We start from the raw sequence: 27,804 nt of genomic DNA, 5'->3' as shown, positions 1-27,804 counted from the left end.
CGTGGCTCCTGCGACGCGAAACCTGCCCGTGACGCCTAGCCCTCTTCATCTAAGCCTGCCGTTACGCGCTTCCGCCAGGCCGCCCGCGCCGGGGGCAGAGCCGGGGGCCAGGGGCGGCGGGGCGGACACGGCGGCAGCCCGTCGTCCCTCCCCTCCCCGCCCCGTCCCCGAGGGCTCCCCGCCCGCCTTCCCCCCGCGGGGCCTCCGCGGCCCCTCTGGGAGGGACCCGGCCCGGCGCCGCCCCGCGGCCCCGGCGCCCTATAAGGCCGCTACGACGACCGCCCTCCTCCCCCAACCTGCGCGGAGCGGGAGGCTGCGGCGCTGCTGCCGCCATGGTGTTGAACCCGGTGCTGGGGAAGCTGGTCAGCAAGCGGGTGGTGCTGGCCAGCGCCTCGCCGCGCCGGCAGGAGATCCTCACCAACGTGGTGAGTGCGGGCGGGCCGCTCGCCTCGCCCGGCGCGGGGAGCGGGGCCGGCGGGGCCGCCCTCGGACCCCGCGGCCCCCGGTGCTGAGGGACGAGCAGGGGCCGGGCCTGGCGTGGCCTGCGGGGCCCGGCGCCTCCCGGCGGCCGGCGCCGCAGGGCGGGCACAACCCTCGGCCGAGCCTCCTGGTCCTGCCGGGCTGGGTGTGGTCGGGGGGCGGGGGCGGCGGCCCGACCAGCCCGGGCAGCGGCGGGCAGGAGCTGCCCGGCCGGCGGCCGTCGCGTTTTGGCCCCCAGAGCTGCACGCTGGCTTACGGGTTGTTTCCTTGGTTTTCAGTCCCTGTTATTCTTGGTCAGGTTTTCCTCATAAGCAAGTCCGTGTGTGTCTGTTTCTTCATGATCAGATTGATACGAGGGTGGATTACAGTGTTCTGCTGGCCGGGAGGTGGTGTAATCAAACAAATAAAAGACTTGCTCAGACTGAACAGTGCCGATGCAATTACTTCTGGTATATAATAGAGAAGTTTAGAAGGTCTTACAGTAGACCAAAGTAATCAAAAATGTACTGCCATTGCCCTCACTTTGGATACTTAATACCTAAACTTCTGAAAAAATCTGACTTAGGGTTCTGAAGCATATGAAGACTTCATGGGATTAGTATTTGGGGGGGGGGGGGGGGGCAGTGGGGTTAAGGTATCTTGCTCTTATTTCTGTAAAGCTTTTGGGGAGCACAAAGAAAGCTGCAACCCTTTGTCCAGGCCCATCAGTCCCTGCAGAGGAATGTGCCAACCTCGCTGGGCCAGGTGCAGGGGGCTGCTGGATGGCACTCAAGTGTTACAATGCATCTAATTTAGATTGCTTAGCATTACTGTTCTTCGTGGGAGAAGCTGAACTTAAAGGGGAACAATTATATTATTTTCAAAACACAGAGATGTGGAGGAGCACCAAGGTTCAAGTGTGCAGTAAGTTATTAGAAACATAATGTGCCTGCTGGGTGTAGTAAATTTACAGGTATAACCTGGAGGCAAGAAGTAGGAAGAATGGTTTTGACAAAACTGTACAGAAACTGTCTCTTCTTGTTTTCTGTTTATCACATGTATAATAACACATGAAGTGTGGGTGGTAAAGCTCCTGTAAGAATGTGTGCTGCTGCTGCACAAGTAGTGCTACGAGTGGATTCAATTAAAAAAAAAGGTCCAGTAGTAACATAGTCTGTTTATGAAGTGCATAAGTTTAATACTGTTAGATTTTTATACAGAATGGTGAAATTACTAATGTGATTAGGTTCTGATAAATAAAAAGGGTAAAATCAAGTAAGCACACCAGTTTAAAAGTTCTTTCTGATTGGATTTTTTTTTTTGGACTGCTTGTAAATGATATGTATATACCGAACACCATAACAGAAGCACTGGTTTTTCCTCTGTGTGTTTTGGCGGGGGCGTGGGGGTATGTGTTAAAGAGGAAAGAGCAAAAATCAAATTTGTTGCTTGCTTAATATGTCTCGGGAACAGTCTTTAATAACAAGTTTAGGTTGATTGCGTTGCTTTCTTCTGTTACAGGGCCTGCGGTTTGAGGTAGTCCCATCCTGGTTTAAGGAGACACTTGAAAAGTCATCTTTTTCAGCCCCTTATGAGTATGCTGTGGAAACAGCAAAACAGAAAGCTCTTGAAGTAGCAAACAGAATGCATGTAGTAAGTTACTGCCTGTTTTGGCAACAAGATTTTTGTCTTTAAGTGGCGCATGTTACTGTGACTTAATTTGCGTGTACTTCATATGTGGTCTCTGAGTGCGTTCTCCCCATGAAAGGGAAATGGAAGGTTTCTGTCATTTGTGAAAGATAGCTTCCTGAAATTAACTCACCTAATCAAAAGAAGGTCTCTTGCCTGCAGTTCGGGCTTTGCACAAACAGAAGTGGCCCGCATCTCTTGTCAGCAGTGCACCTACTCTCGCTTGGGATATACACTTGGTAGTTCCTTCCAACAGTCAGGTGTATAGCTGGATCTTATCCTGACACATAATCGTACCTGTTCATTCCTGGTATTTGTTGACCGTGGAGGCAGATTCTATAGAAAAACACAGTGATGTTAATCCAGTGCTTTGCTGTAGCTTCCGTTGAACAGTAGTTCCATTGAACAGTTGTGACAGGAGAATAGCTCAGAATTTGTGAGTATAGAGGTGCTGGAGGAAAGCAGGAAAAAAAGACGTGTTCTGTTTTAAAGCATGTGGGCAAAGAAATTTCCTTTTAAGAAGGGAGAAGCTGATGTGATTTCAGGTTCTGTGGTCAAGGCATCCATTTTGTATGTTAAATATTATCAAAACCAGTGGTACAACTTATACCATCAGTGGCTTATTTGACTTCTGCCCTTGGCTGTGATCACTGTGTTTGAGCACGTGAGGCTGTTTTCTACCAGAACCTATTTAGAAATCTAGTTGAGTAGATCCCACAAAATGTACCATAATAATTTCTTAATAATATAGCTCTGAAAGAGAGGAGTGTTTTTGTTAAACCTATACTGATGGTGGGAAAGGAATGTCGAACCCTTTAAACCAATGACATTGCCAGATGTCACCATTCTTCAAAGCAAATATTGCACGATCTCCAATGTAAATCGTTATCCAGGTTTCTGTCGACTTCTTTTCAGAGGATCGTGCAACACTAGGAGAGTGGATTTTAAACCCAGCCTCACTGACTGACTTATGCTGGGCTTTCATTGGAAAACACTATGCTGGCAGTAACTCCAGTTCAGTGGATTTCAAAATGCTTCTTCACACAGGATTGGTTTTTAATGATAGCTTTAATTAGTTCTATTTAGAGCACATCAACAGACTTTCTACAGGAAAAATCACCTCCCTACCAAATTTTTAATATAATGATGGCAGTTGCTGACAAGTTTCCTGTCTTGCTGTGTTAAATAATAACCATGTACCTTATAACATGCAAGTAAATCAAAACTCAGCTAAAAGAACAGATTACTGTTGAAAGCCAAGAAAAGGCTGCAAGGAATCTCTATGTACCCCTACGTCTCAGTTCCCCAGAATGGTGATTCTGTGTGACTGTATATGTTCCCTTTTGAAAGAGAGAAGCCAAGTGTAGCTAAGTTAGTTGTCAGTAGTTCTGGGTTTTTTTTTGTTTGTGGGGTTTTTTGTTTGTTTGGTTTTTTGTTTGTTTTTTCTTTTTTTTTCAGCAGAACTTGGCCTGCAAAAATGATCGTAGAGGGCTTCAATGCTGTACTCCCTGATTTCCACACACTGAGCACTTCCTTTAAAGGGAGTTCTGTGTGCCACCTTGAAGATCAGGTTGACCTTTGAGAATGCAGTTAGTTCTTTACTGAATGCATTTGTTCATCAGTAACACAATTGGGGAAAATCGTGACCTGAGAATGCGACTGCTCAAACCTCCTGTTTTTGTCACTTTTATGGTGATGTAAATGATTAGTATTTTGTAAACAGTGCAAAAGGAGAAACAGTGTCTTGTCAGGTCAGTGTAGAGGCCTACATGTAAACCAGCAAACTTCTATTTTCCTACCTTAAGTTTTAAAAGGATTTGTTCTTTCTACTTCTTTTGAGAAATATCTTCTTGCTTTATACCTTTGCAGAAACACCTGAGAACACCTGATGTTGTCATAGGAGCAGACACAATTGTGGTAAGAAGTCTTCAATGGTTTAGTGTTGTTTTAATTTATGGCAAGTGTAGAAAATACTTGTATCTCTAGGTTTAAAGTTAAAATTCGAAAACTATCTTCACTGAGGAGTTATACCCGCAATATGCTGCATCTCATGGGTTTTGGGGTGTCGGTTTTAGGGTTTTTTTTCCCAGCAAGGCGATTTTTGGTATCTTGAGTTCTAGAAACCTTGCTGCTGTTTTTGCAGAGGCACTAGTATTGCGTAAGTATTACCTTGGATCCTATAGTTTGTAACGGAAACTCTGTTCTTGGGCAACTGTTGACTGCTGTGAAGTCCAGATTATATGAACCGTTCAATGTTGTACCTTGTAGCAGGCATCACTTCATACCTCTCATCAACACAGAGACAGTGAATGGTTAAGGACAGAAGTTGAATTACCCTTTTGTTTGAGAGCTGCAGCCACCCAAGGGCAGCATGTTGCACTCGTTATGTGCTTGACACTAAATTACCTGTACTACCGAAGTATCTGTGCTTCTTGCTCTACTCAGTAGACTCGTGTTTGAAGCCCTGGTTTAAACGTAACTTTGGCTTCAGTTTCTGAAAAGTAAGAAAAAGCAGCACACTGACTCTGTCTTTCTGTTTTAGACGGTGGATGAGCAGATCCTAGAGAAACCAGTTGATAAGCAAGATGCTTATAGGATGCTGTCAAGGTCTGTGGTTTTTAGTAAGATTCCAAATGTGTATACTAAGCTGTTTTAAAAGGAGTCGTACAGATGCGTTGATGTGTGTGAAGAACTCCGTGGACACAAATTTTTCAATTATTTTTAAATTGTATAAGCCAGTTCTGCCACTGACAAAGTTAGACCCGCTTTTATGTTACCCACAGCTGCTTGCTCTTGCCCCTTCACCTTAGGAAAGTGATCGGAATGTAAAGAACAGTTTTTCACTTGGATTAGTTTTCAGTCTCTTATCACAAGTCATTTATTGCATGTATGCTTCAGCTGGTACAGGAAGGGGAGATACGGGGAGAAATTTTGATTGGGAAGAGGACAGAACCATCACAGAAGCGGTTTCAGGTTTAATGGAAGAATGCTACATATACAAGAAGGTACATGGTGATAGGTGTCCATGGACAATTGCTTTAAATTCTATAGTTTAACTGAGGAATTAAAAATCTGCTTCCATCAGTGTTCCCCATGGATGGTGGGCTGGTGGGTTTTTTTGAGGCTTCTGCTTTTTTCCTAAAGCATACTTTTCCCTACAGGCTTAATGTTATCTTGTAGCATTCTCTTCTTTTAAGAAACACCAACTAACTCTAGTCACCTCCTTTCTGAAGGGTGAGATGTGATGAATCCACTAGTCAAGCTTCTGTTTTATTGCGGGAATACAGAAGAGGTGCACTGCGTGTTTCACCAGTTTACATTCTCACTCAGGCATCTCCTAAAGAGAGAATACAAGTGGCTTGGTACTTTTTTTGAGTTTTGCTCTGTATGCCTATTTTAGATTTATATTTTTGTCAATGATGACTTAGGCTGAATTTTTGATCCTTTGTGGCATGTTACTAGCTTAGTAGTAGTAGTATTTAAAAAAGAAAAAGTGACAGCAGTGTATGTTATTATTAGGAGATTCCCAAAGGAGTCTTGTATGGCAAGAGATTTCTCAAAACTGTTTTTTCTTGAAATTATGCCAAGCTTGGTTAGTTCAAAAATAGTACTTTTTTTTTTACAGTGCTTAGTCTCCCTCTAACACATGCAAATGTTTGCGCTTTTTTTTTTAAGTTCAGTAGGTCAGTCTCTTAATCATGGATATGAAATGCACATAAAATTTAGCTTTTTAGAACTCCTCTTTAATTTAGTTTTATATGAACAGGAAGAAATGCAGACAAGATATATATATTTGCATATATCTAAAGTGTCAGATTAAAATTTTCACTCTTGTTTCATCTTAGAGTTAATTAGGTGGAATCTTGTGCAGGATGCTAAGCGTGCAAGATACTGGTCATCACATCTAATAATAGCCTGGCTAATCCCTAGGAGACTATTCCTTAATTAGTCTCTTCAAAGATTCAAGTTCTCATGCTATTTATTATACTTCCATTGCTTATGCGGTAGATTAATAAAATTAAAGGCCTCAAAATTAATCGGCCACTGTGTGGCGCTCTGGAGCCGCTACAGGAGCGAGCACATGGGTCTGCGGTAAGCGAATATAGGCTCCCTTCCTCTGCGCTCTGCCTCTGTTACTCTGGCTTGTCGTGGCATCCCTGGGTGCCAGTCTGGATTAAATGAGTACGTAAACTCTAGCTGCCTATCACTTGTTTAGTCTAAGTTACATCACCTAGCTATTTATTGCCAGCTTTCCGTGAAAGATGCCTGTAATGGTAGTGTTTATGCTGATTGGCTTTTGCTATGCATTTGAAATAGTCACTTCTCTTCTGCATACGCTAAATGAGCCTGATACTATGGACTACTCTTGCAAATTGTGGACATCGGTACAAGTGACACTTTGGAAAGTTGAAATGACTGAATCTCTTGATATTTTTTGTTTTGCCAATGTCTTTTCACCTATAATTGAAATTTAAAAAAAAATCCAAACGTGTTTATTTAGGATACATGTCAGAGCTATCAAGTGATGTAATAATATAGTGGTATGTTTCTCAGGCTGTAGTAACATAATCATGTAGGACATCTTTGCACATGACAGATTTCATAAAAGTCTTGCTTAATGCACATTTTTTTCCCCGACAGGTTGAGTGGGAAGGAGCACAGTGTGTTCACAGGAGTGGCTATTATACATTGCAGCAGTAAAGGTACATGTGTCATTTCATTAAAACTCAGTATTTTCGTTAAATTATTCTCATAAGGACTTGTACAAGTGAAGAGACACAATGGATGTTTTTCATATACAGTCTGAACTGGCTTTCTCCTCAAGGTGAGAATTACCATATCAATATATAAATTAAAAACTCCCCACAAAAGCCAACCTTCTTCCTGTATTCAATTTTCACACAGGAAGGAGGATGAAAAAATACAACAGACTTTAAAAATACTGTCTCTGAAAGCCATGGGACTAATTAAAAGACCAGTGGAAATTGTGGGAATATTCTAAATCAAGTAAGGCACTACAAACTTGGGGACTGAGCAGAATCTGATCCATCTTAACTTTATTCCTGTGTTGTGATTACACTAGCTGATGAATACAAGTGGTTGCTGTATCTGTATTTACTTAGTTTTTCAGTAAATAAGGGAAGCTTTAGAGCCCGTTTTCAGGGCATGAATAAAGTAATGGCTTAATGCCTCAGACTGTTAATGAACTGCAGGCAGCGATTCATCAACGTTCTTTATCAGATAATGTATATCGCAAGCAAGTGGGTTTTGAGAGCCATACCATTAATATAATTTGAGGAGTGTTTGCTGTTGAGGATTTCCTCTGATAATCATGCCAATATTCTTTTAGTGGAACTTCTGCAAGGATCATTCCTCTGAAATTTTACTGGACTTATTCTTTCTGTAGACAAATATTTTACAGCTTTTAATCTTTACTGGAATGATTGAGCTTAACTCTTGTAACAGAAGCAGTCAGTGATCCAGTACCCTTACTGATATGCTAGTACAGTAGAAAAAGAGCTGCTGCAAAAGAAATAAAACATGTTTTCAAGGGGTTCCTGTGAGCAATCCAGCAAGAATAATAATGCCTTTCACTGTTTACTCTAGGAAGACAGTAAAAGTGCAGTACCAATGCTATGACAGCACATCTCATTTGAAGTTTACAAAGTTAAGCTACATTGTATTTAGACGAATAAAAATATCATAAATCTGCATGTTCCCCAAGTGATGCGACCAATGGAAGCATTTTCTAGAATACATTTTTAGTTTATAATTACAATGCTGTTGTTAAGTACCACATACAAAATTCCACAGGTGGAATTTTCATCTTGAGCTCATTGGGTTTTTTTACCAATACTGAAAAATGTAATCTGTCTTCATATGCAGCAACTTTTTTATTTCATCTGTGTCATTGAAAAAACATTTAACACTAACACCGTTAGCAGTTGGTTAGTATTCTTCCCTTGGTCTGTACTGTGGATCTTTCTTACTCCTCTTCAAGAATTCCCACTGCTCTCAGGCCAGCAGTAACAGAAGATGCTGACCTTGAGTTTTATAGGAGAGAGTAGAGAACTGATGATCTATAATGTGCACCGTCGTTTGTGCAAGGCTGTCTCCTTTTAAACATGTTCTGGAAAAGCCTCCATTTGCAGTGATACCAGATTCACAGTGCCACGTGCAACACGGTCCACACCCAGCTGTGCTGTACTTTACTGCACCTCTGGCCTTCTCTCAACCACTTCTAGATACAGAAGTCTGAAATAATCTGGTTATTTCTTGAGAGTTAGTATGAAAATTACATGGATGGTTACTGATGGGACTGCTGGATGCCTGAGGCTGTAGTACAGATACAGCTGCACATTCCCATTCAAGCATTTGTAACAGCTACATGTTTAACTGTGATGTGTTGTTAAGAGTTCTTTGACAACAGTCAAAGTCAGACAGGTGTTTGTAGTCATCTTTGTACTCAGTGCTGGATGTGTATGCTAGCTCTATGTAAGCATCATTAATTTAAAGAGTGCATCCCACACAGGGAGAGCAACCTGTTAGCCCCAGGACAGGACTGCAGAGGTTTAAAATGCAAGCTTTTACTTTTTTTGGGAAGTTATGAGTCCACTGTCCCTAACAAGCACTATTAGTCATTTCGTACGTGTGTAGTATCTTTAATTTTTCCCAAGAAAAAAAGGTAAATGAACACAAACTGAAATAAAACAGAGATTGTGCTCTCTAACTTAAAATTTCTGTTTCTAATAAGACCTCTTCCTTTCTGTAGATAATCAGCTAGAGACAGAAGTCACTGATTTCTATGAAGAGACTAAAGTAAAATTTTCTGACCTGTCTGAAGAGCTCCTATGGGAGTACATACATAGTGGGGAGCCAATGTAAGTATGAAGCTATCACACAGTACTTGGGAATAGGCCTTAGGGTACATTATTAGCCACCAGCATAGAACATTTTGTCCTGTGTTCTGTGAAGTTTTGCTGTGGGTATATGATAAATGATTGTATGGGTGATGCCAGATATGCATTCTGTTGTTCTTATCTAGAACTATCATTCCCACCAGGAAAGTGAGCTACCTTTTTAGTACCTTTACAAATTTGAAAAGTGAATACTATTGAAATACTCTGGATTAGAGCAAGCACTCATGCAGTATACAGTTAGCTCTCTGTTAACAAAGGCATTCAGGGAGCTTGGATACCCGAGACAACAGATAGTTCTCATTATAAAACAGGTGAATGGAGTGAGTATTGGATAATCAGGGTATTGGAGACCTTTGCTGAAAGAAGCTACAACTTGGTTTATTTATCAAAATCACACTGATTCAAGAAATACCAACTTAATTTTTATTTATTCTTGCAGCCAGCTTATATATGTTCTTACGTCATAATTGTCTATCAGCTTATCTTTGCAATATACTTACAGACAACATTGATTTCACAGAAGAAATAAGATGAGAACAGAGTGCCTAACTGCTCCTAAGATGAAGCTGACTAGATTATTTAAAAAAAAAAATTAAAAAGTACTTATTTGGAGACAACAAAGTAACGTTTGTGACTTTACAGAATTTGCCTGTCCTTTGTGTTAGCTGAAGGTCAGTGAAGGCAAATCAGGCCATAGTTAGCACTATGGACTGCATAGCTGGTTATGCGAGGTGAACTTTTGGCTCTGTAACTTCAATTCTGACTGTAAGAATATGAGTCGTGGTGTATTTTTATACTCATTTGTGCTCTAAAACAATACAGTCATCTTTTACTGGAGAAGGAGGAACCAATGCAGACTTTGGATTTATTTGTGCTTGTGTGTGAATGAAGCATACTTTCTGAACACGTGAGGCTCCCAGCTTATTAAAGAGACTGAAGCAAAATTGGGTTATGCAGAGAAGAATCTTTTGGCAAGAATACAATTTGTAACAGAAATTCCTAGCTGGGTTTTTGGAAGGTGATCTTTAGTATGCAGCTGATAAGAAAGTTGCAGTTTGAAGGAGAAATATTCATAGATTTTTAGGAAGAATGTCAGGTTGAAAAATATCTTGGAATATTCTGATAATATCCTCTGGAGGTAAATATGCTTTAGTAGTGCTGTGCTGCAGCAAAATGGCTCATGAGCAGCACTGTGTAATTCTGTTCATTCAGCTCAACAGGGTGTGTGACAGGAAGGGTTTCTCAGGGACCAAAGGTTCAGAACTCTCTGGAGCAGAAGCTAATCAATCTTCACTCATAGTCAAGAGGGCAGGAAGCATTTGCTCTGGCCTTGGGAAGAAACTACTAAGTGTAGTGTCCTATAACTTTTGCAAAACAGTAATGAGAAGTTTCCCATGGGGTTTTCTGGTTGTTTTGTCCCGTCCTCCGTGGCTACCCATACTGGTTACACATTTAAGTGCATACAGGTTTTTCTAAACACTATTGCAGTTCAAGTGATCATTTGGGTTTTTTTAATGATGACTTAATTTTGTGAAATCATGCAAGACTTAATGATCACATGAGAAATTAAAAGAAAATTGACCCTCTTGTGCTGTTGAGAATTGGATTGAGGTCTTTTTATAGCAAGGACTAAATTGGCATGGATTAAAACGTCAGTCACTGGTGACACAGGAACTAATCCTAAAAGTATACAGCTGACTTAAAGTATGAACAAGGGAGGAGGGAGAAGCACTGTCTCGAGGTAGACTGTAATGAGGCTATAAAAACACTCAAAAATTTTGACTATAGAAAGATGGTCTTTCTGTTTTATTCCTCTTCTTAACAGCCAAGGATTTTCTTCCTGCTGGCAGTGTTTCTTTTTTCTGGCTCTCTATAAAGAGCTGTACCAGATTAATCCTCTCTTGGGCTTGTTGAATGACTAGACTTAGTTTCTGCAGCTGCTTTGACCGAGCTTTTTATTTAGTAATCTTTCCCCTGTGAACAACTTCCTCTGTCTCTGCTCACAACTTCCAGTCTGAAGATCCAGTGTAGTTTTGGAAGCTCTGCTCTGAATGGTAGCAATGAAATGAAAGGACCCTACTGCACTCTGGGAAAGAGGTGATTGCAGAGGCTGGAGCTCTACAGTTTCAGGCTTTAACTATGAAGTAATAAAATGTAGAATGTAAATGTCTAACTTTCTTCCCTCGTATGATTTCTCTTAAGAGTTATTTCCTTCAAATCTCTAGCAAATGTATCTTTTATATTTTATGAATAATAACAGGCTCCAGCACAGATGAGCTTATGGATAGCTTGAGGTTATCAGCTCTTAGAGCATAAGAGCAAAAATCATCCAGGTGCAGGATTACGGAAGTAAGGGGAGCTGTACTGGTCTTATAGTGGAATTAACTCTGAATATTATTTTTAATCCAACATGTTGCTACAGTTGACTTCTCTGTATGTAATAGTTGTTCTACATTTACCAGAACTTATTAGCAAATGTTCTTCTTGTACCTGCCTACCTCTGCTCTTTTATAAGTTCCTTTGCAGATGGAAACCCATCTCTGGTTCCATGACGTGTTTATGCTGACCGGGCACCTACCAGTTGCCTCTCCCAAGAGACAGGCAACCAATTTCTGCTTCTCCTTACCTCTGTCATGCCAGTAGTTTTTGTCTCTCTGCTCTACAAAAACACTAACTTCGTATGTAAAGGAACTAAAGATGGGACTTGTCTAATTTGTAGATATGCAAAGATAACTAAGCTTGGATATCCAGTCAACTGACTAATAGTTGAGATGCAAGAAATTAGTGTACTGCTTCTAATGCATTTGAAATGTTTTCTTCAGTAATTATGAATTTTGTCAGTGATGTATCTATATCTTTCTGACTACTAGCGAAGCCCAGTCACTAGCTCAGATGGACTTTGTCTAATGCGGCTGAAATTTGTCTGTATTTCTAATAATGTGACTGTATGGGCCAAGACACATGTATAGCTCATACATATGTTCTTTCCTTTGGAAACCCACCTAAAACCCAGCCAAGCATCTCATTTCATCTGTAGGAGCCCCAGCGCTTGTTAATGCAATTGACTTATTTGACCATTGGCTCTGTGTTGGACAATTCAGATATTGTATACGTTGTTACACTATTTTGTGGCATGACTAAAGTTCCACAGCTCATGAAGGAAATGTGCTTTTCAAGAGTCACCTCTATTTTACCTCCTTCTGAACACTGTTTCTCCCATTGTATGGGTTTGACTGTCGTTTGTGGGTTTTTGTGGTGGTGTTGTTGCTTTTTTTTACATCAATGAATGTTGCACACGTTCCTGCTGTTATTGTGTGGGGGTTTGTGTGTTGTTTGGTTGGTTTGGGTTTTTTGTTTGTTGGTTTTAATCAGTGGATGTTGCACACATTCCTGCTGATATCATGTATCCCCTGCAACAGCCAGTTACTAAAAAATGTTTTGGTTGCAGCAGTAATCTTATTGTTTGTCAAAAGATCTTTAAAGTGATTTGCATTTTTGATTATAATGCAAATTAACTGATGCTGTGCATAATGTTATAAATTAAGCCTTAAAGTTAGTGCTATGCTAATTAAAGTAACTAGTTACAAAAGCCAGTCATATTAGGCAGAGCTAGTTATGGGAGGTATGTAAATACTATTACATTCTGGGTTTTAGCATGGAAGATGCTTGTTGAAAAAAAAATCAGTGGAACTAACTACATAGCCTCATGCTTTTGGACTAGAAACTCTAGCTGTAGTAGAGAATCCTACTCAGGATCCAATGGCAGAATGTAAAGTTCCGTATAAAAATAAACAAGATATGGCCAATTGTGTTAATGTCCTTGCTGGCAGTATGATACCACTACTTTGGATGGTCACAATGGTTTTTGCCTCCTTGTCAGTGTATACCTGAATGACTTCATCCTACTGGACTGCTACTTCATTTAAAAATGAAAAGACTTATTAGTCATTAGAATATTCCTAACTTAGATGGTGTAAGTCTTGATATTATAAAAGAAGGAATAATTTAAAAAAACAGCAAAGCTATATAGTAGTGCTTAAATTGCAAAGTTAAAGGAAAAGCCATGTTCCCTAGTTCATAGCAATTCAAAAATCCCATTTGCTGGGATACTGATTCCTCTGTTTTAGGAGACTATCTGAAAAGGAATCCAGAAATAAGTTCTAAAAATGTAAAGAGCTGGTTCTGATCAAATTATAAGATGAAAAATCTAGTCGTCTTTGTGTAGAAACTTTCTTTCACAAGTAGTTTGTGTCATTCCATACTATCTGAAGTTAATATATCTGAGACTAACTGACCTTTGGTTTTAAAGCTTGCTGACTTAGGCTTTCAGATTCTGATGTTATCATGTAGTAAGCATACCTTGTTCCTGCTTTGTCTCTTAAATGTGAACAGTAAAATTCTTGGGTCTGATGCAGCTTATCTGCCTGTATGCACTTCCATTCCACACAGTGGAATTTGCATGCTTACACCTAAAGACAAATTAGATTTCCAAGGTTACTTTCTGTGAAAATACATTCCTGTGACAAATTACTAGGATTACCATGACTAAAAGCACAGTATTGTGAACCACAACTCTGCTTTTATCTGAGGGTTACATAACAATTGGATAGGGCTGAATGGGATAGTAGTGTATTTTGTATTTGAACAGGTTGTTCCTCCCCAAGAAAGTCCTATCTTCCTGATCCTCATTCTGGATATTCCTATGACTAAGATCCTCAAGATGTATACTAAAATCATTTGAGTTCTGAGTTGTCGTCTTCAGTGTGAGCTCCTTTTGGAGTTAACATATTCCTAAAGGTCCTTCAGCCTCTTGTGGAATAGAGCTAGGGTCAGTATGCAGCTGGGTGACCCGGTAGCAATGTTGGTCTTAGTGGCGTTTGCTGTTACTGTTTTGGTAGCCAGGACTTGGAGAATGCTGGGTAACCTATGGCAACACAGTCTGACTGCAGTCAGCTGATGTACCTCCTGCTTAGGTGACCATGGCACTTGAACTGTCTGAAGCATAAAGACCTTAGGCTCCTCACTAAGCTCCATACTGATCCTTATATTTACCTTAAAATTTATAAATTGTTGAGCCTAACTGGCAGATTTAATCCACCTCTTAATTTGAGTACGCTAGTCTTCATTCCAGACTCTGCAGTACTGGTAGATTATTTGTGTTCTGTGCTACCTTTAATCTTAACCTGAATTAGATACATGTCATTTTTGCTTTCTCTCCCTCAGGGACAAGGCTGGTGGATATGGAATTCAAGCCCTTGGTGGAATGTTAGTTGAGTATGTCCACGGAGACTTCTTGAACGTGGTGGGATTTCCTCTGAATCACTTCTGCAAAAAGCTAGCAGAATTGTACTATCCGCCCCCTAAACATAATGTACAGCATAAAAAGTATGACTCTATCCCTTCTGTGGACACTTTTGAGAACCTAAGTGATGGAGAAAGTGAATCTTCAAATTTCACAGAGCAAAAAGGTGCTAGTAAGCTGGACAGCAGTGGGATGTGTTCCTCAGGAGCTATTTACAATTCTGAAAACAGTCCTAGTGGCAGACCTGGTTTTATGGTGCCTTTGGAAAATCAGAATGGAGTGTTGGAAAGTGCAGCAAAACTTCCATCTAAAATTCTGGAGCTGATGGATGGTTTTAGAGCTTCAAAGGTAAGTGGGAAAAATAAAACTATGCATTACATTGCTGACTGATATGATTGTTTTATTGGACTTCAGTATATAGCAGGTAATGTGAAATACTTGAGCTGGGTTAAGAATGCGTTAATAATCGGTATACAAGGACCACTGAAGTACCAGAGAAACTAAAATAGCTGAAATTTCTGGTGCAGTGCAGACATTGTGTTTTTTTGTATTTGCTTTTCTGTTCTACGAAACTTCAGTTACCCATTTGATAAAAATTTGTCCCTTGAGAGGGGAAAAAAGTTTGATGTTTTTTTACCTGAAAGTAAGACCACAATCAAGCAGGAAGTTACCTTTATATACTCTTCAAAGAAAGCATTTAACATTGTTAACTTATCTGACTCAAAACTGTGACAAGAATTGTAGATATTTTATTTCTTTCTAACTTTCAATGCTTAGCATTAGAATTCTGTGGAAGATCTTAATTTTTTTATTCCCTATTAAGGAGATTATTTTTTTATACTGTTTCATGTTCTAGGTATGTCTAGCTGATTGTCTCCATCAGATACTGCATGGAGATTCACATATAACAGCTTACAAACAGAAGGTCACATGCTGTGTGTAGCAGCCGAGTCTGATGGGAAACCAGTAGCTGGACATTTTAAGTGTTGCCAGGTTTCCTACTCACAGCTCCAGTGTGGTGAAGACAGTGCAGGAGAAATGAATGCCAGTCATTCTAACAGATCACTGATCTCCATCAAGTCATTCATGTGTTAGGAAGAGGTGAAAAAACTGCTAAAGTCACAGTGAAATGACAAATGTGGAACTAAAAATACAATGAAGTTGAGAAGGGATGGAAGGAAGCACGCAAGACAGTGGACAATGGTTTTGCTGACATAGCGGAAAGTTGTACTTGGATCTGAAGGAAAATCATAGTGTGGTCTCCATAGATCTGTGGGTGTGCTGCTTGCAGGCATGCAAAGCAGTATTGAGAGATTTGGAATAAAGCTACCTTGAGATTGCTCCATTTGTGAACTTTCTTGGGTATCCATAGGGAGCAAGTATTGATGTATTTGGAGGGTTGAGATAATGCTTAGCATTTCTTCAATTTAAGTAAAAGATATGTGGACAATCATCAGCATTTTGTTGCACATTACGTACAGTTTACAGTGATGTGATGCTGAATTTGATGTTGTGCAGTAGAAGACAGTGGAGGCTGCAAATAGAAGCAGAAGCTTTCCCTTCCCACTAATCCAGTGTAGTCATAGTATGAAGTGCTGAGTTTTATGCTGAATTAGTGGGAAATGTTTTTCTGCAGGGCTTGGATCTTCATAAAATTAATTACCAGTTGCAATGAACGCTTCCTGTGATCTGACAAAACTAATCATCTCTCTACTTGTAAAACAGGGATAAGAGCACAAAAGCATTTAGTTTCACAAAAGCGCTTAAGTTCTATTTCATTTTTATCCTTGTGTGTTGTTTCAAGGACTCCATGAAGCAGAGTGAAATCTCCTGCAGGTGAAAATGTTGCTGCCTATTTTAGTCTGAACAGCTGCTGTTGCTGAGGGCATCAGGGTTAAACCATACTTTCTCAAACTTAAGTACTGAATTTGCGTAGTCTGATCGATAGTCAGACCTTTGGGTTGTTTTTTCTTTGATTTCCACCCCCGATCCCACCTTTGAACTGAGAATTATGGAACGGTAGAAAGAGTGATTTGAGTCAGCCAAGTTTTTGACCTTATCTTCTCACATTCTCTTTCCTGTTCCTATAGTTTCCAGGTGGTATCAGCCCAAAGATTGGGCAAGTCTTGGAAGCCAAATGGTTGTAGACTAGATGCAGTTGGCTCAGTATTGTGAAAGCCTGGATTATAATAAATCCCAGCTATAAGTTCTTATGAGAATAACAGAGGAAACTGTAAAAAGAGGATGAAGATGATAAAATATATGGACACACAGTACCAGACCTTCCTTTCACAGTTAATCTCTCTTCCTCCATTTGAGGTTTATTAAACAGAATGACAATCCATTTTTTTTCCTTGACTGCCATTGATTTTTAAGTATATTATAGCTGCCTGCAAAAGAAATGGGTTCTGTGATTGCTGTGTGTGCTTCCACTCTTGTGCTCTACATAAGTTCCTTGGTGTTAGGTCTCTTAACTGTTTCAGAATACTGAAACTGCAGAATTGCAAATTAATTTCAAATGGAGAGGTACATGTTATCACATATCATTAACTTCCCTCTCTGGTTTGGTTAGTATATCTCTACAAGTTCGGTTAAGTTTTTCTACTTAGGCAGCTGCACTGCTCATGAGTTTCTCTTCACCATCAGGCACTAGCTGTTCTGTCTTCCTCCTTCCATATGTACGTGTTCTGTTAAGGTGTGCGGGCAGTACAGTTGTACTCTGAAGTTTTATTTGATTTTTTTCTTAATTTTTATTAAACAAAGACCGATATTACAGCAACTGAGGCTGTTACACCACCTTAGTGGACCTTTATGGTTCCTTACATTTTAGGTAAATCAAATTTAATTTCATTTTTTTGGCATTGGTTCAGATGTTTAAGAATGTTTGACCTTATGGAACAAGCTTATAGATGGGGATATGCTAAATATCTGAATAAAGAGGTGGTCTTCATACGAAATCTATAGGCTGCGTTCCAGAATATTTTAAGTTCCCTTCTCTCCCAAACACCTCTGTTAAAAACTGTTACTTGGCTAAGATACTGAAACCCTCTGAGAGGGAAGGAAAGGTATCAGCAGTTTTTAGGATTTTTGTTAAACTGTGTTGCACTTCAAGAACAGTAGTTGTATAGAATAATTCTAGGCAAATGTATAGTTCTTTTGTTTCTGTATCGCAGTCTTTTAAACACAGCATGCTAACAGTTTTTTCCTACATGTAGGCTCTGTTTGTAGCCTCTAAGCTGAAGATGTTTGATCATCTGAAAGATAAAGGTCCACTGAAGGCTGTGGATATTGCAAATGAGATTGGAACCTCTGTGTGTGGAACAGAAAGACTCCTTGATGCATGTGCTGCTCTTGGATTACTGCAGAAGACCCCACAAGGTGACTTAATTTGTCCTCCCTGCAACTGCATACAGTACTGAAAGACATGCGGGACTGGAGGAAATGCTTGGAAGGTCACAGGGTCTGACCTGGTATTGTGGGTAACTTGGATTTGGGGGAAAGAGGAATGGATTGTTGCTGCTTTGCTTGCGTTATTAGTAGCTGGAATTGTTTCATTTGGGGGCAGGCATTATCTAATGAACACATCCAGGCCTCCTTTGAGGAATCCTTAGATTGCTTGTGCTCTCTGGATGTAATACTGACCAAATTTCTAAGAAAATGTTGTGTGGGTAGTCCCAGGGAGCAGTGTAACAGCTCAGATGTACCATATGCACTTGGGTCACAACAACCCCACACAACGCTACAGGCTTGGGGAGGAGCGGCTGGAGAGCTGCCTGGAGGAAAAGGACCTGGGAGTGCTGGTTGACAGCCACCTGAACATGAGCCAGCAGTGTTTGCAGGTGGCCAAGAAGGCCAATAGCATCCTGGCCTGTATCAGGACTAGTGTGGCCAGCAGGAGCAGGGAGGTGATCGTGCCCCTGTACTGGGCACTGGTGAGGCTGCACCTTGAATACTGTATTAATTTTTGAGCCCCTCACTACAAGAAGGACATTGAGGTTCTGGAGTGTGTCCAGAGAAGGGCAATGAAGCTGGTGAAGGGTCTGGACAGCAGATCTTACGAGGATAGGCTGAGGGAACTGGGGTTGTTTAGTCTGGAGGAGAGGAGGCTGAGAGGAGACCTTATCACTCTCTACAGCTACCTGAAAGAAGGCTGTAGTGAGGTGGGTGTTGGTCTCTTCTCCCAAGTAACTAGCAATAGGATGAGAGGAAATGGCCTCAAGCTGCACCAGGGGAGGTTTAGTCTGGGTATTAGGAAAAATTTATTTGCTGAAAGAGTAGTCGGGCACTGGCACAGGCTGCCCAGGGAAGTGGTTGAGTCACCATCCCTAGAAGCATTTAAAAGGCATGTAGATATGGCACTTAGGACATGATTTAGTGATGAACTGGCTGTGTTAGGTTAATGGTTAGACTTGATCTTATGGGTCTTTTCCAACCTAAATGATTCTACGATTCTATCTAAATTAAGGACCAAATTCCATTCCCTGCTGCAGCAATGCAGAGTCACAATCTTCAGCAGAGAATCAGGGTTTTAATGAGAGCAGCTCTGGAATGTGTCCCTCTTCATGGACAACAGCTTAAATTTTAGTGCCCCTAACTCGAACAGTGCTTGAAGGTGTATGTAGGTGAGGGAGTCAATATTAACTTTTTCAGTCTGCACTACATAGTTAAAAGTTTCCATATGCATTGTTTACATAGTAAGACTTAAAATGGTCAAGTGCCAAGAAAAGGAAATAAAGGAGGCTTTCAACTCTGTTAAAGGACAATACCAAGGAGAAAGCCCTAAAGGCAAACCATACTGGAGAAAGCTTGAATTTAAGGGAAGCAGAAGCCATAATCTAAAGAAAAAAGTAGTAAGGAATGAGGAACTTCTGATACTCAACCTTGAATATCAGGTGAGGTAACTGAGGTGCTCTGGTTTTAGAAAAAAAAAATTGTGCCTATCTATATCCTCCAGCATATAAATACTTTTTATAAAGTTTTTATAAAAAAGTATGTGCTCCTTTAAAAATGAAGGCCTTTAGAATTATTTCACAGAAACCTCTGCACAAAAAAATATCATCCTCAGGTCAGGATTTGCTAGCTATTTAACAGCTACACAGAAAACATGCCTTTAGATTTTAAATGACCGTTGTAAAGTACTGAAACAAAGCTGGTTACAATTGTTTTCCTCCTATAAGGTTACAGTAATACTGAGTCAGCAAACACCTACCTGACCTCAGATGGTGATTACTCACTTCATGGCTATATTATCCACTCTAATGACCACCTTTGGCCTCTCTTCACAAACTTGGAGTCTGCTGTCAAAGAAGGCAGCAGGCAGAACCATCGAGCCTTTGGAAAGAAAGCAGAGGATTTATTTAAGGTAATGTAAACGCTTATTAGTATCAAAACCAGCTCTGAGGAGCCCAGAACTGATCTAGGGGCAAATGGAGATTGAGCTGTTTAAGAAAGTTGGTCAATCTAAGAAACAGTAGAAACACAGTGCAACTCATGAGTCCCTGTGACTTGTGTTCCCTTCGATTTTTTGATCCGAAGTGCTGGAGCAATCACAGAACATACTGGGAAATTCAAGTGCTGACAAAAATTCGCTGGCTAGTGTTGCCCATCCAGCTAACACACACTCAGCCAACCTCTGGGCTTGTTTAATTTACATAAATGTGGCCTTTATATAACACCAGATAGTACCTAATCACACATGCACTCCTTCCATATTGGATGCCAATCACTTGGTACTGATGTGCATCCAGTTCAGTCTGTGCTGACAGTGTAATCAAAGCTGTTTTCAAAGTTGCTTTGTGTTGATGCAGTGGAGAAGGGATCCAGTCTCTCTTATAAAGGTTTGTAGTTTTGTATATGCTTCAAGCTGGTATATATTGCTGTAAGAATTGTAATCCTTTCTTCCATCTGTATCCATCTCTGTAGCATTCCTTTTCCGATGCTAGCCCAGGTGGATGTGTTCAGACTGGAGAATCAGAGTATAACTAGCCTAACTTGTCAGTTATCCACCTGGGGAAGCAGGTTGGGGCATAAATATTTGTGCCTCTTTAAGGAGAGGGCTAGCAGAGTGAGCAGGAGAATGTCAGGACTTCATCTCTGACAGCAGTGCTTCACACTACATCTTGAGGTTCTTAATTTATATTTAACTTCTACATGCTGATGAAGCCACTCTCCTAAAGGAGATGTCTACATCCCTCATAGAGTTGATGGAAGGAAATAAGGGCTTTAGGAAACTTAAGAAGATCCTGTTAACCTAATGTTAGTACCTAGATTACTGGTGGACAGAACCTCCTTTAGGAATGCTTCAAAGCCCTTTTAAAGGGAGTTTAGATACTTTGCTTTAGGATAGATACTGCAGTAGATGATTAAATTTATGTGCAAGTTGAACATTCTAATGTAGGTGAATGGGATCTCATCCTTTGTTAAACATCTGGATTATCACCTTGAGTTTGCTTGGGTGATGCTTGTGGCAGGAGTCATTACCACTTCAGGCCTGGGGTCCACGTATCTACGGGATAGTATTTCCAAGCAGAATATATGGGCTGCCTATGGCACTCTGCATACCACAGCCTGGAGGTACTGCCACTTACTGGTAGCTGTAAAGCCAGACAGAACTGATAAGTCTGTATGAAAGTGAGACATGAAGGGATTCATGCTTATGTATCATTTCAAAGGTAAAGGCATGAGGTTCTGGTACTGAATGCTTGCATCTTACCTAATCAAAAAACCCAGCATGAGCTTTAATGTTCCTGGTTTAGGTTATGGTCCAATCATCTAGTTATCTTCCCATCATGGGAGAACGTCAGAATTAAATGAAAGCAATTTGTGAGTATATCAAGAAGAAGGAGGAACACTTTAGGAGACTGAAAGGAAAAACTCTATCCTTTCAAACAGTTTAAAGTCTGATGACATCTTGCTGTGGAGCAAATGTGTTAGTAAATGTATATCAAAGGCACACTACTTCTTTAAAAGGCACTTTTCAGATTACCCCTTCTTCCTGCTCTGCTGCCCCAGCTTCAGTGGGCAGAAGTGTTGAATTTATCAGCGCTTGGGACATCACCAAGACCAGGTTCACACCAGCCAGGTGTATGTCCTTTGAGACATGATGCAAAAGATGTCTGTATGATCAGAATTTTGGAAAACATGCAAAAATGTGCTTACCACTACAGTGAAACAGAAAAGGACTTGGATGAGCAAATAGTCAATGGCACTTTTAACAGATCTTTTAATTTTAGAATTCTAATGTTAATGGTGTGCACCTACTGCCTTGGTTGTATGTAGTTTTAGTTAAGTAATGGAAATCAACTTCAATTACTGTGCCTTTTTCCCCTTTTAGGACTATTATCACAGCCAGGAGGTGAAGCAGCGTTTTATGGCTGCCATGCACAGCATTGCCCACCTGACAGCAAGAGATGTGGCTACAGCATTTGATCTTTCACAGTTTAAATCTGCTTGTGATTTAGGAGGTATTGCCTGTAACTGAACTTGTGTACAAATTAAAGGGAAAACCTTGATTTCAGCTCTATGCTACTTAAAACATAGGCGTATTTTTTACTAGAACTGCAGTAATATTATTTACTGTTGTTTTCCTGGTATTATAATGTCAGAATGAAAGGACTGAAAGCAAGGTTACTTAAATGGTATTTGAGTAGTTTGAAATAAGTGAGTGTTTGTCACAATCAGTTGCATACTGACACAACACAAAAAAACAGGATGATTTGTGGCTTAGCTGATAGAATATTGGACTGGGAGCTCCATTTTCAGCTGCACTGTTGCTGTCTTTTGGCGTGTCCAAGATTTTCAAATGTAATAAAGGATTTATTTCTGAATACTTCTGTATTGAGGCGTCAGACCTGAAATGCTGCACTGCTAGAACAAAAAGGGTTGATTCTTTTAGAATGGGTTTGTTTTCTGTCTTATTATTAATATCAAAGATGACCACCAAAATGTTGAAGACTAATGATTCACCTGAAGAAACTCCTCTTGTCCTGTTTGGCCCTATGCTTGGAGTTGCCCAGAAAGAGTGTTACTATGCAGGGAAAAATCCACTGGAGGAAAAACACTTTATTTTGTGCCTGGGGAGGTGGACAGCATGTCAGAGGAATTAACACAATACTGGTGCAACCTTTGCCAGTTGTGCAGAGACTCCAAGGCTTTACTATCCCTATCCTTTACCATGCTGGAGAGTATTTGTCAAAGTTTGTATATCAGTGCTTTGTAAATGGTAAATAGTTCTAGTGCTCGTCATCCACAAATGGCAAGTCCTTGCCCCTTCATTAATGTTCTTATACCCCCCCAAAAAAACCCCTGAGGTACTGGTGTCAAAGGTCATATTAGCAATTCCATGACAGTAAGGAGTCATCCCTGCATTCCCCAAGCTTCAAAGCATTGCTTTATTCACCAGGAAGTGCTACTGCCCATGTTAACTGCGGAGCTGACTGCCTACCTCTAATTCTGATTTGATGTATATTTTAATGTTGTATATAGCCTTGTCTTTAAAAACGTCTGCAAATGCTGGGAGAAAAGACTTGAATTGACTTTTTAAAACTTTTGACAGGTTGCACTGGAGCTCTGGGTCATGAATTAGTACAAATATACCCAAATCTCAAGGTCACAGTATTTGACCTTCCAGAAGTCATTGCAAACACCTCTTACTTTCAGCCTTCAGGACAACACACATCACCAGTGACATTTGTATCAGGTAAATGTAACACATGATCTTTTGTCTTCCTTCTGTAGCTCTTTTGCTGCAGAAAATGGTGTGCTACCCTGCTCCAACCCTAAACGTGTGTCATCTTAGCCCAAGGCAATATAGGCTCACCCATGCTAAATTGTATTTGTCAAGCCTGTGGGGATTAAAAAAAAAAATCTGTCTGTGGTTGGAGAACATGGATAAAGAAAGAAGTAAGAATTAGTCATTTTTGAGTACCACTGGGGGTAGAGGCTGCGTGTCCTTGTCTCAGGCTTTTCTTTTCTAGGGAAGATCAATGTGGTGGCTACAAAGGACTTCGATGTCTCCTTCCTTACTTAAGACTTTCTCTCCATTTTCATGTTACAGAATTCTTACCTATGATCTGCTCTTCTCCTTAACTACGCTTTCCTTATCTGCAAATCAGTGTATCCCTATACCTGTTCATTCTTGTTTGTTTCTTTACCTCTGCTGAAGCAACTAGTTCCTCCACAATATTTTAGTTTCATTTGGTAGGAATGTACTCTGTGGTTTCTGTAGGAATGTACTCAAACTCTGCTTTCCAACAGGTGACTTCTTCAAGGATAATATTCCAGAAGCAGATCTTTACATCCTTTCACGTGTTCTTCATGACTGGCCTGATGAAAAGATACATGTGCTGTTAAGCAAGATATCAGCTGTCTGCAAACCAGGTAAGTTTTTTCATCTTGTGGGCTTAAGGGTATATGTTAATGCATAAATATAACGAGTAATCATAAGCTCATATTAAAAACCATATTTTTCTGTCCAGTCATAGTAGCCTTTGCTTTAATGTCTATGCTTGCATTATGGTAATACCTACTGAGAAAAAAAGGAAACAAAGCTGCTAATAAAACTATATAAAATAAGCCCTTACTATAGTTTCAGGCCTCACATACAACTACATCATCTCCCCTATCTCTGCTATGCCCAGTCTTTCTTATTAAGCCCTGTATCATCAAATAACTAAGCATGTGCGTATTTCTATACATACAGGTAGTCTAACTAAAGTTCCTTTAGGTTAATCAAGAAGCAGCAGTTTGTCTTGCCATCATTTTGCTATCTCAGTAGTGCCCAGCATATGGTAAACTGGAGTTCAGCACTACTTTATGCACAGATTTCATGAGAAATAGGTAGCCGCTTCTGCTTTCTCCTACATTTGAATCACAATATCTCAAGTGGGAAGGGACCCATAAGGATCATCGAGCCCAACTCCCTGCTCCTCGCAGGACTACCTAACACTAAACCATATGACTAAGAGCATTGTCCAGATGCTCCTTGAACTCTGACAGGCTTGGAGCCAATGACCACTTCCCTGGGGAGCCTGTGCCAGTGACTGACCACTCTCCCAGTGAAGAACCTTTTCCTAATGTCCGATCTGAACTTCCCCTGAGGCAGCTTCATTCAATTTCCTTGTGTCCTATTGCTGGTCACCCGACAGAGGAGATCAGCACCTCCCTCTCTGCTGCCCCCCTTGAGGAAGCTGTGGGCTGTGGTGAGGTCACCCCTCAGCCTTCTCCTCTCCAAGCTGGACAAACCAAGTGACCTCCTAAGTCTTGCCATCAAGGCCTTTCACCATCTTGGGCACCCTCCCCTGGACACACTCTAATACTGAGGTGCCCGAAACTGCACACAGTACTCGAGGTGGGGCCGCACCAGTGTGGAGTAGAGTGGGACAATCAGCTCCCTTGACTGGCTAGTGGTACTGTGCTTGATGCACCCTAGGACATGGTTGGCCCTTTTGGGTGTCAGGGCACACTGTTCACTCCTATTTGGGCAGTATTAAAGATCAAAGGAGAAGACAAAAAGCAGAAAAGCCTGACTGGTTAGATCAACTGATTCCTTAATCATTAATGGTAGCTGTGAATGGTAAAGGATTAATGGTAGCTGTGAAGTTTGTTTCATAGGAGAGCATTCAAAACTAGATCTAGGACATAAAGCATAATCCTGTTTATAAATTATGAAAGAAAATTGTGGGTGACTGTCTTAATCTTCTTATGCAAAGACTGGGGTATGACAGATGCTTACAGGAGTTGCTTGTTTCAAATGGAAACAAGACTGAGTTTAAAAGCAGAGTCAGGAAGTGATCTGAACTTCATTGTAGTGTAGACAGTGCTCTGAACTCCCCCTTCCTTTTATCAATTAAATGGTTGCTTCCAGGAAGAGATTACTAAAAGTTCTCTCACTGATTTCCACTGAAGACCTTAAAACGGTAGTCTGAGGGATCTCTGTAACTGTGTCTGAACAAAATACAAAACTTGAAGCTAGAAATACTTTACTGAACTACTTTTGGTTGTTTTGGAAATGCAGGAAGTGCCTTGCTAGTGGCAGAAATTGTGCTTGATGAACAGAAGACACACCCTCCTAGAGCTGTACTACAGTCCCTCAGTATGACTGAAGGCAAGCAGAGAAGTGCCTCAGAATATAAACAGCTACTGGAGAAATATGGATTCACAAATGTACAAATTAAGATCACAGGAAACTTACTAGATGCCGTTTTGTGCTTCAAGAAGAATCTGTCACCATAGTGTGCCCAGAAGCAAACTGGGATGCTGAGTTTTTACAACACTTGTGCAGTATACCCATCATGAATCAGCACATATTGTCAGTTTAGGATCATTTTGACCCTTTATCTGCAGCATAGTTGTTACTGGCCTTGATTAAAAGTGGTACTGCAGCTTCTGCAGGAGTGAGTTCTCTGCATTTAAAAAGTGCCTGAGGCAGGCTGAAACTCCTATGTATTAAATATCTTCATGTCCAGTTCTTTCAGCTGGTTTGCAGATGCATGAAAGATATATTAAGCTTAGACTTGGCATAGCTGTATGGCATGGCAAGTTAAAACTATGAGCTTTTATGAGCCACATTAATACCCACAGTTTTCTTGGACCTTAAAATCAAAGAGAATTCTCACTCTGCAGTGTATTCAGTGGTTACTACTAGTTTTTATCAGAAATGAAAAAACCAAAAATGAATACTGTACCATCTGTCTGAATTGAGGCTGCTAATTCCCTTTTTCACTTTTCTGTGGGTCTTCACCCAAAAACATCTCAAGAATACCCTTTTTTTTTAAAGCACGTTTTCTGCAGGCAAAAGGGAAAATAGAACAAAGCTCAAACATGTTCCTACAGCAGCCATAATGTCACAGAGAAACTTCAGCAGCCTCTGACCTCCAGCCACAGTATGTACCCACACAGGCTGCAGTTGAGAGCTGTTCCCTTCCGTTCCTATCAGTCTGGGTTTTTTCTGAATACGGTGAAATGGCCGCATAGACTTTCTGTGTTACTTGAGATGAGTCTTAGGATTTACGTGTAAATTCTCTTTTGAAAATTAAAAATAGAAGTTTCTTTATATTCTATTCCTTAATTGGAGAAGTACATACTGTATCCCATCTCTTCAAGTAGTTTGTCACTGATGTCACCTCTCCTAATGTTTATTTTTTCCTGATACTTTATTGATATTTATTTTTTCTATTTAAAATGTACTTTGTAGTGGAAGCCTTCCTAGAGATTAAAGTTGCACTTTCAAACTAGCTTTCTTCTCTAGCAGTTGTGAGTTTCTTGCCTGTCATACTTCTACAGCAATGATCCCAATAAGTTAGTGTGAAAGAGGCTGTGCCTATGCTGAATCAGCAAACTCAGCAAATTAAAGAGAGCAAATTAATGAGCAAGGTCAAGAGTTGCATATGCCTGGTAGACTCTGTCTTATGTTACTTAATCAGAAGTTACTTTGCTCTTTGAGCACTGAGTAAAGCAGAAGTGCCACGGTGATTCAATTCATCATGAGAAAGATGCTTACTACAGAGCATTTCTTCTGCACAAAATAAGGGAAATGTTGAACTTTTTCATTCTTAGCAGAAGTTTTTTTATAAATGGAAATCTGTCAGATCTCATCCTTACATTTAAAGAGATGAGGCAAGATATTCAACAGCTGAACAAATTTAAAATGTTTCTTTTCCAAATTGGCATGAAGCTTCCATTATTCTTAACAGGTTTGTATTTTAAGAGACTCATTCCAGCAATCAGATCTTTCTCATCTCAGTTATTCATAAGTTCATAATGCTATTCTTTAAGCTGCTATAAGCTGTTTGAGTCAGAAAGTTTCAATCCTAAAGCTGGCACACCTGTAACTGTCCCAGACTTTAAAACTGTGCCTCTAAGTACTATGTATCTGACTGTAGAATTGGAATAGAATATGCTTGGCTACCACACAACCTCAGTGTAGTCTGTGATTAAAGCACAACACTCTATGCATGCTAAGGATTAGTCCCTGGGGCATGGTGTCGGTGGTGATGCACCACAGCTTTGCACTCCTAGGATAATTAAGCATTGGAGCAGGTTGCTGAGAGAGGTGGTGGAATCTCTGTCCTTGGAGGTTTCAAGAGTTGAGAAGAAAGCCCTGAACAAGCTGAGCTGAACGTAGAGCTGCCCTGCTTCAAGTGGGAAGTTGGACTAGAGATCTCCTGTTCTATAACCATTTGATGTAGCCCAGTCACCTGAGAAAGGAGAAACTTGTCTTTTCTCATTAATGTCCAAATTGAGTTTTTCAGTTGCTCTGGAGAAAGCTGATCTTTTGCTGACTGGTAGAGGGGGTGGATTTAATGGTGTTACACTGAAGAGACTTCCTAAGCAACAGGCATAACTAAGGCAAATTTGGGCCTGTTCTCTAACCAAGACACGAAGAGTCAGGGGGCTGAGTTTTAGAATCCGAATGAACTTTGGCCAATAAAGCCT

The 27,804-nt window shown here is 40.5% G+C and overlaps 1 protein-coding gene across 3 annotated transcripts in view; it reads left to right on the top strand.

Annotated features, from left to right (window-relative positions):
• The first annotated feature begins 214 nt into the window (after positions 1 to 214).
• ASMTL (acetylserotonin O-methyltransferase like) overlaps positions 215 to 27,804 on the top strand; it is a 30,758-nt gene continuing 3,168 nt past the window's right edge. For 2 of the 3 annotated variants that reach the window (XM_075094513.1, XM_075094523.1), the window contains exons 1-12: positions 215 to 425; positions 1,981 to 2,112; positions 4,018 to 4,065; positions 4,691 to 4,755; positions 6,790 to 6,851; positions 8,921 to 9,029; positions 14,292 to 14,718; positions 17,586 to 17,748; positions 19,548 to 19,732; positions 21,704 to 21,833; positions 22,925 to 23,068; positions 23,626 to 23,748. In XM_075094513.1, the coding sequence (XP_074950614.1) occupies positions 333 to 425; positions 1,981 to 2,112; positions 4,018 to 4,065; positions 4,691 to 4,755; positions 6,790 to 6,851; positions 8,921 to 9,029; positions 14,292 to 14,718; positions 17,586 to 17,748; positions 19,548 to 19,732; positions 21,704 to 21,833; positions 22,925 to 23,068; positions 23,626 to 23,748 (1,681 nt within the window). In that variant the 5' untranslated portion in view covers positions 215 to 332. Of the gene's footprint in view, positions 426 to 1,980; positions 2,113 to 4,017; positions 4,066 to 4,690; positions 4,756 to 6,789; positions 6,852 to 8,920; positions 9,030 to 14,291; positions 14,719 to 17,585; positions 17,749 to 19,547; positions 19,733 to 21,703; positions 21,834 to 22,924; positions 23,069 to 23,625; positions 23,749 to 25,384; positions 26,604 to 27,804 lie in introns of those variants that run through there. The other variant, XM_075094505.1, reaches the window with a different exon arrangement.

Source organism: Phalacrocorax aristotelis, chromosome 1 (assembly GCF_949628215.1).
Source record: "Phalacrocorax aristotelis chromosome 1, bGulAri2.1, whole genome shotgun sequence".
In the NCBI taxonomy this organism is placed as follows: Eukaryota; Metazoa; Chordata; class Aves; order Suliformes; family Phalacrocoracidae; genus Phalacrocorax; species Phalacrocorax aristotelis.
Note: the sequence above shows the minus strand (reverse complement) of the source record. Positions and strands in the feature narration are given on the sequence as shown.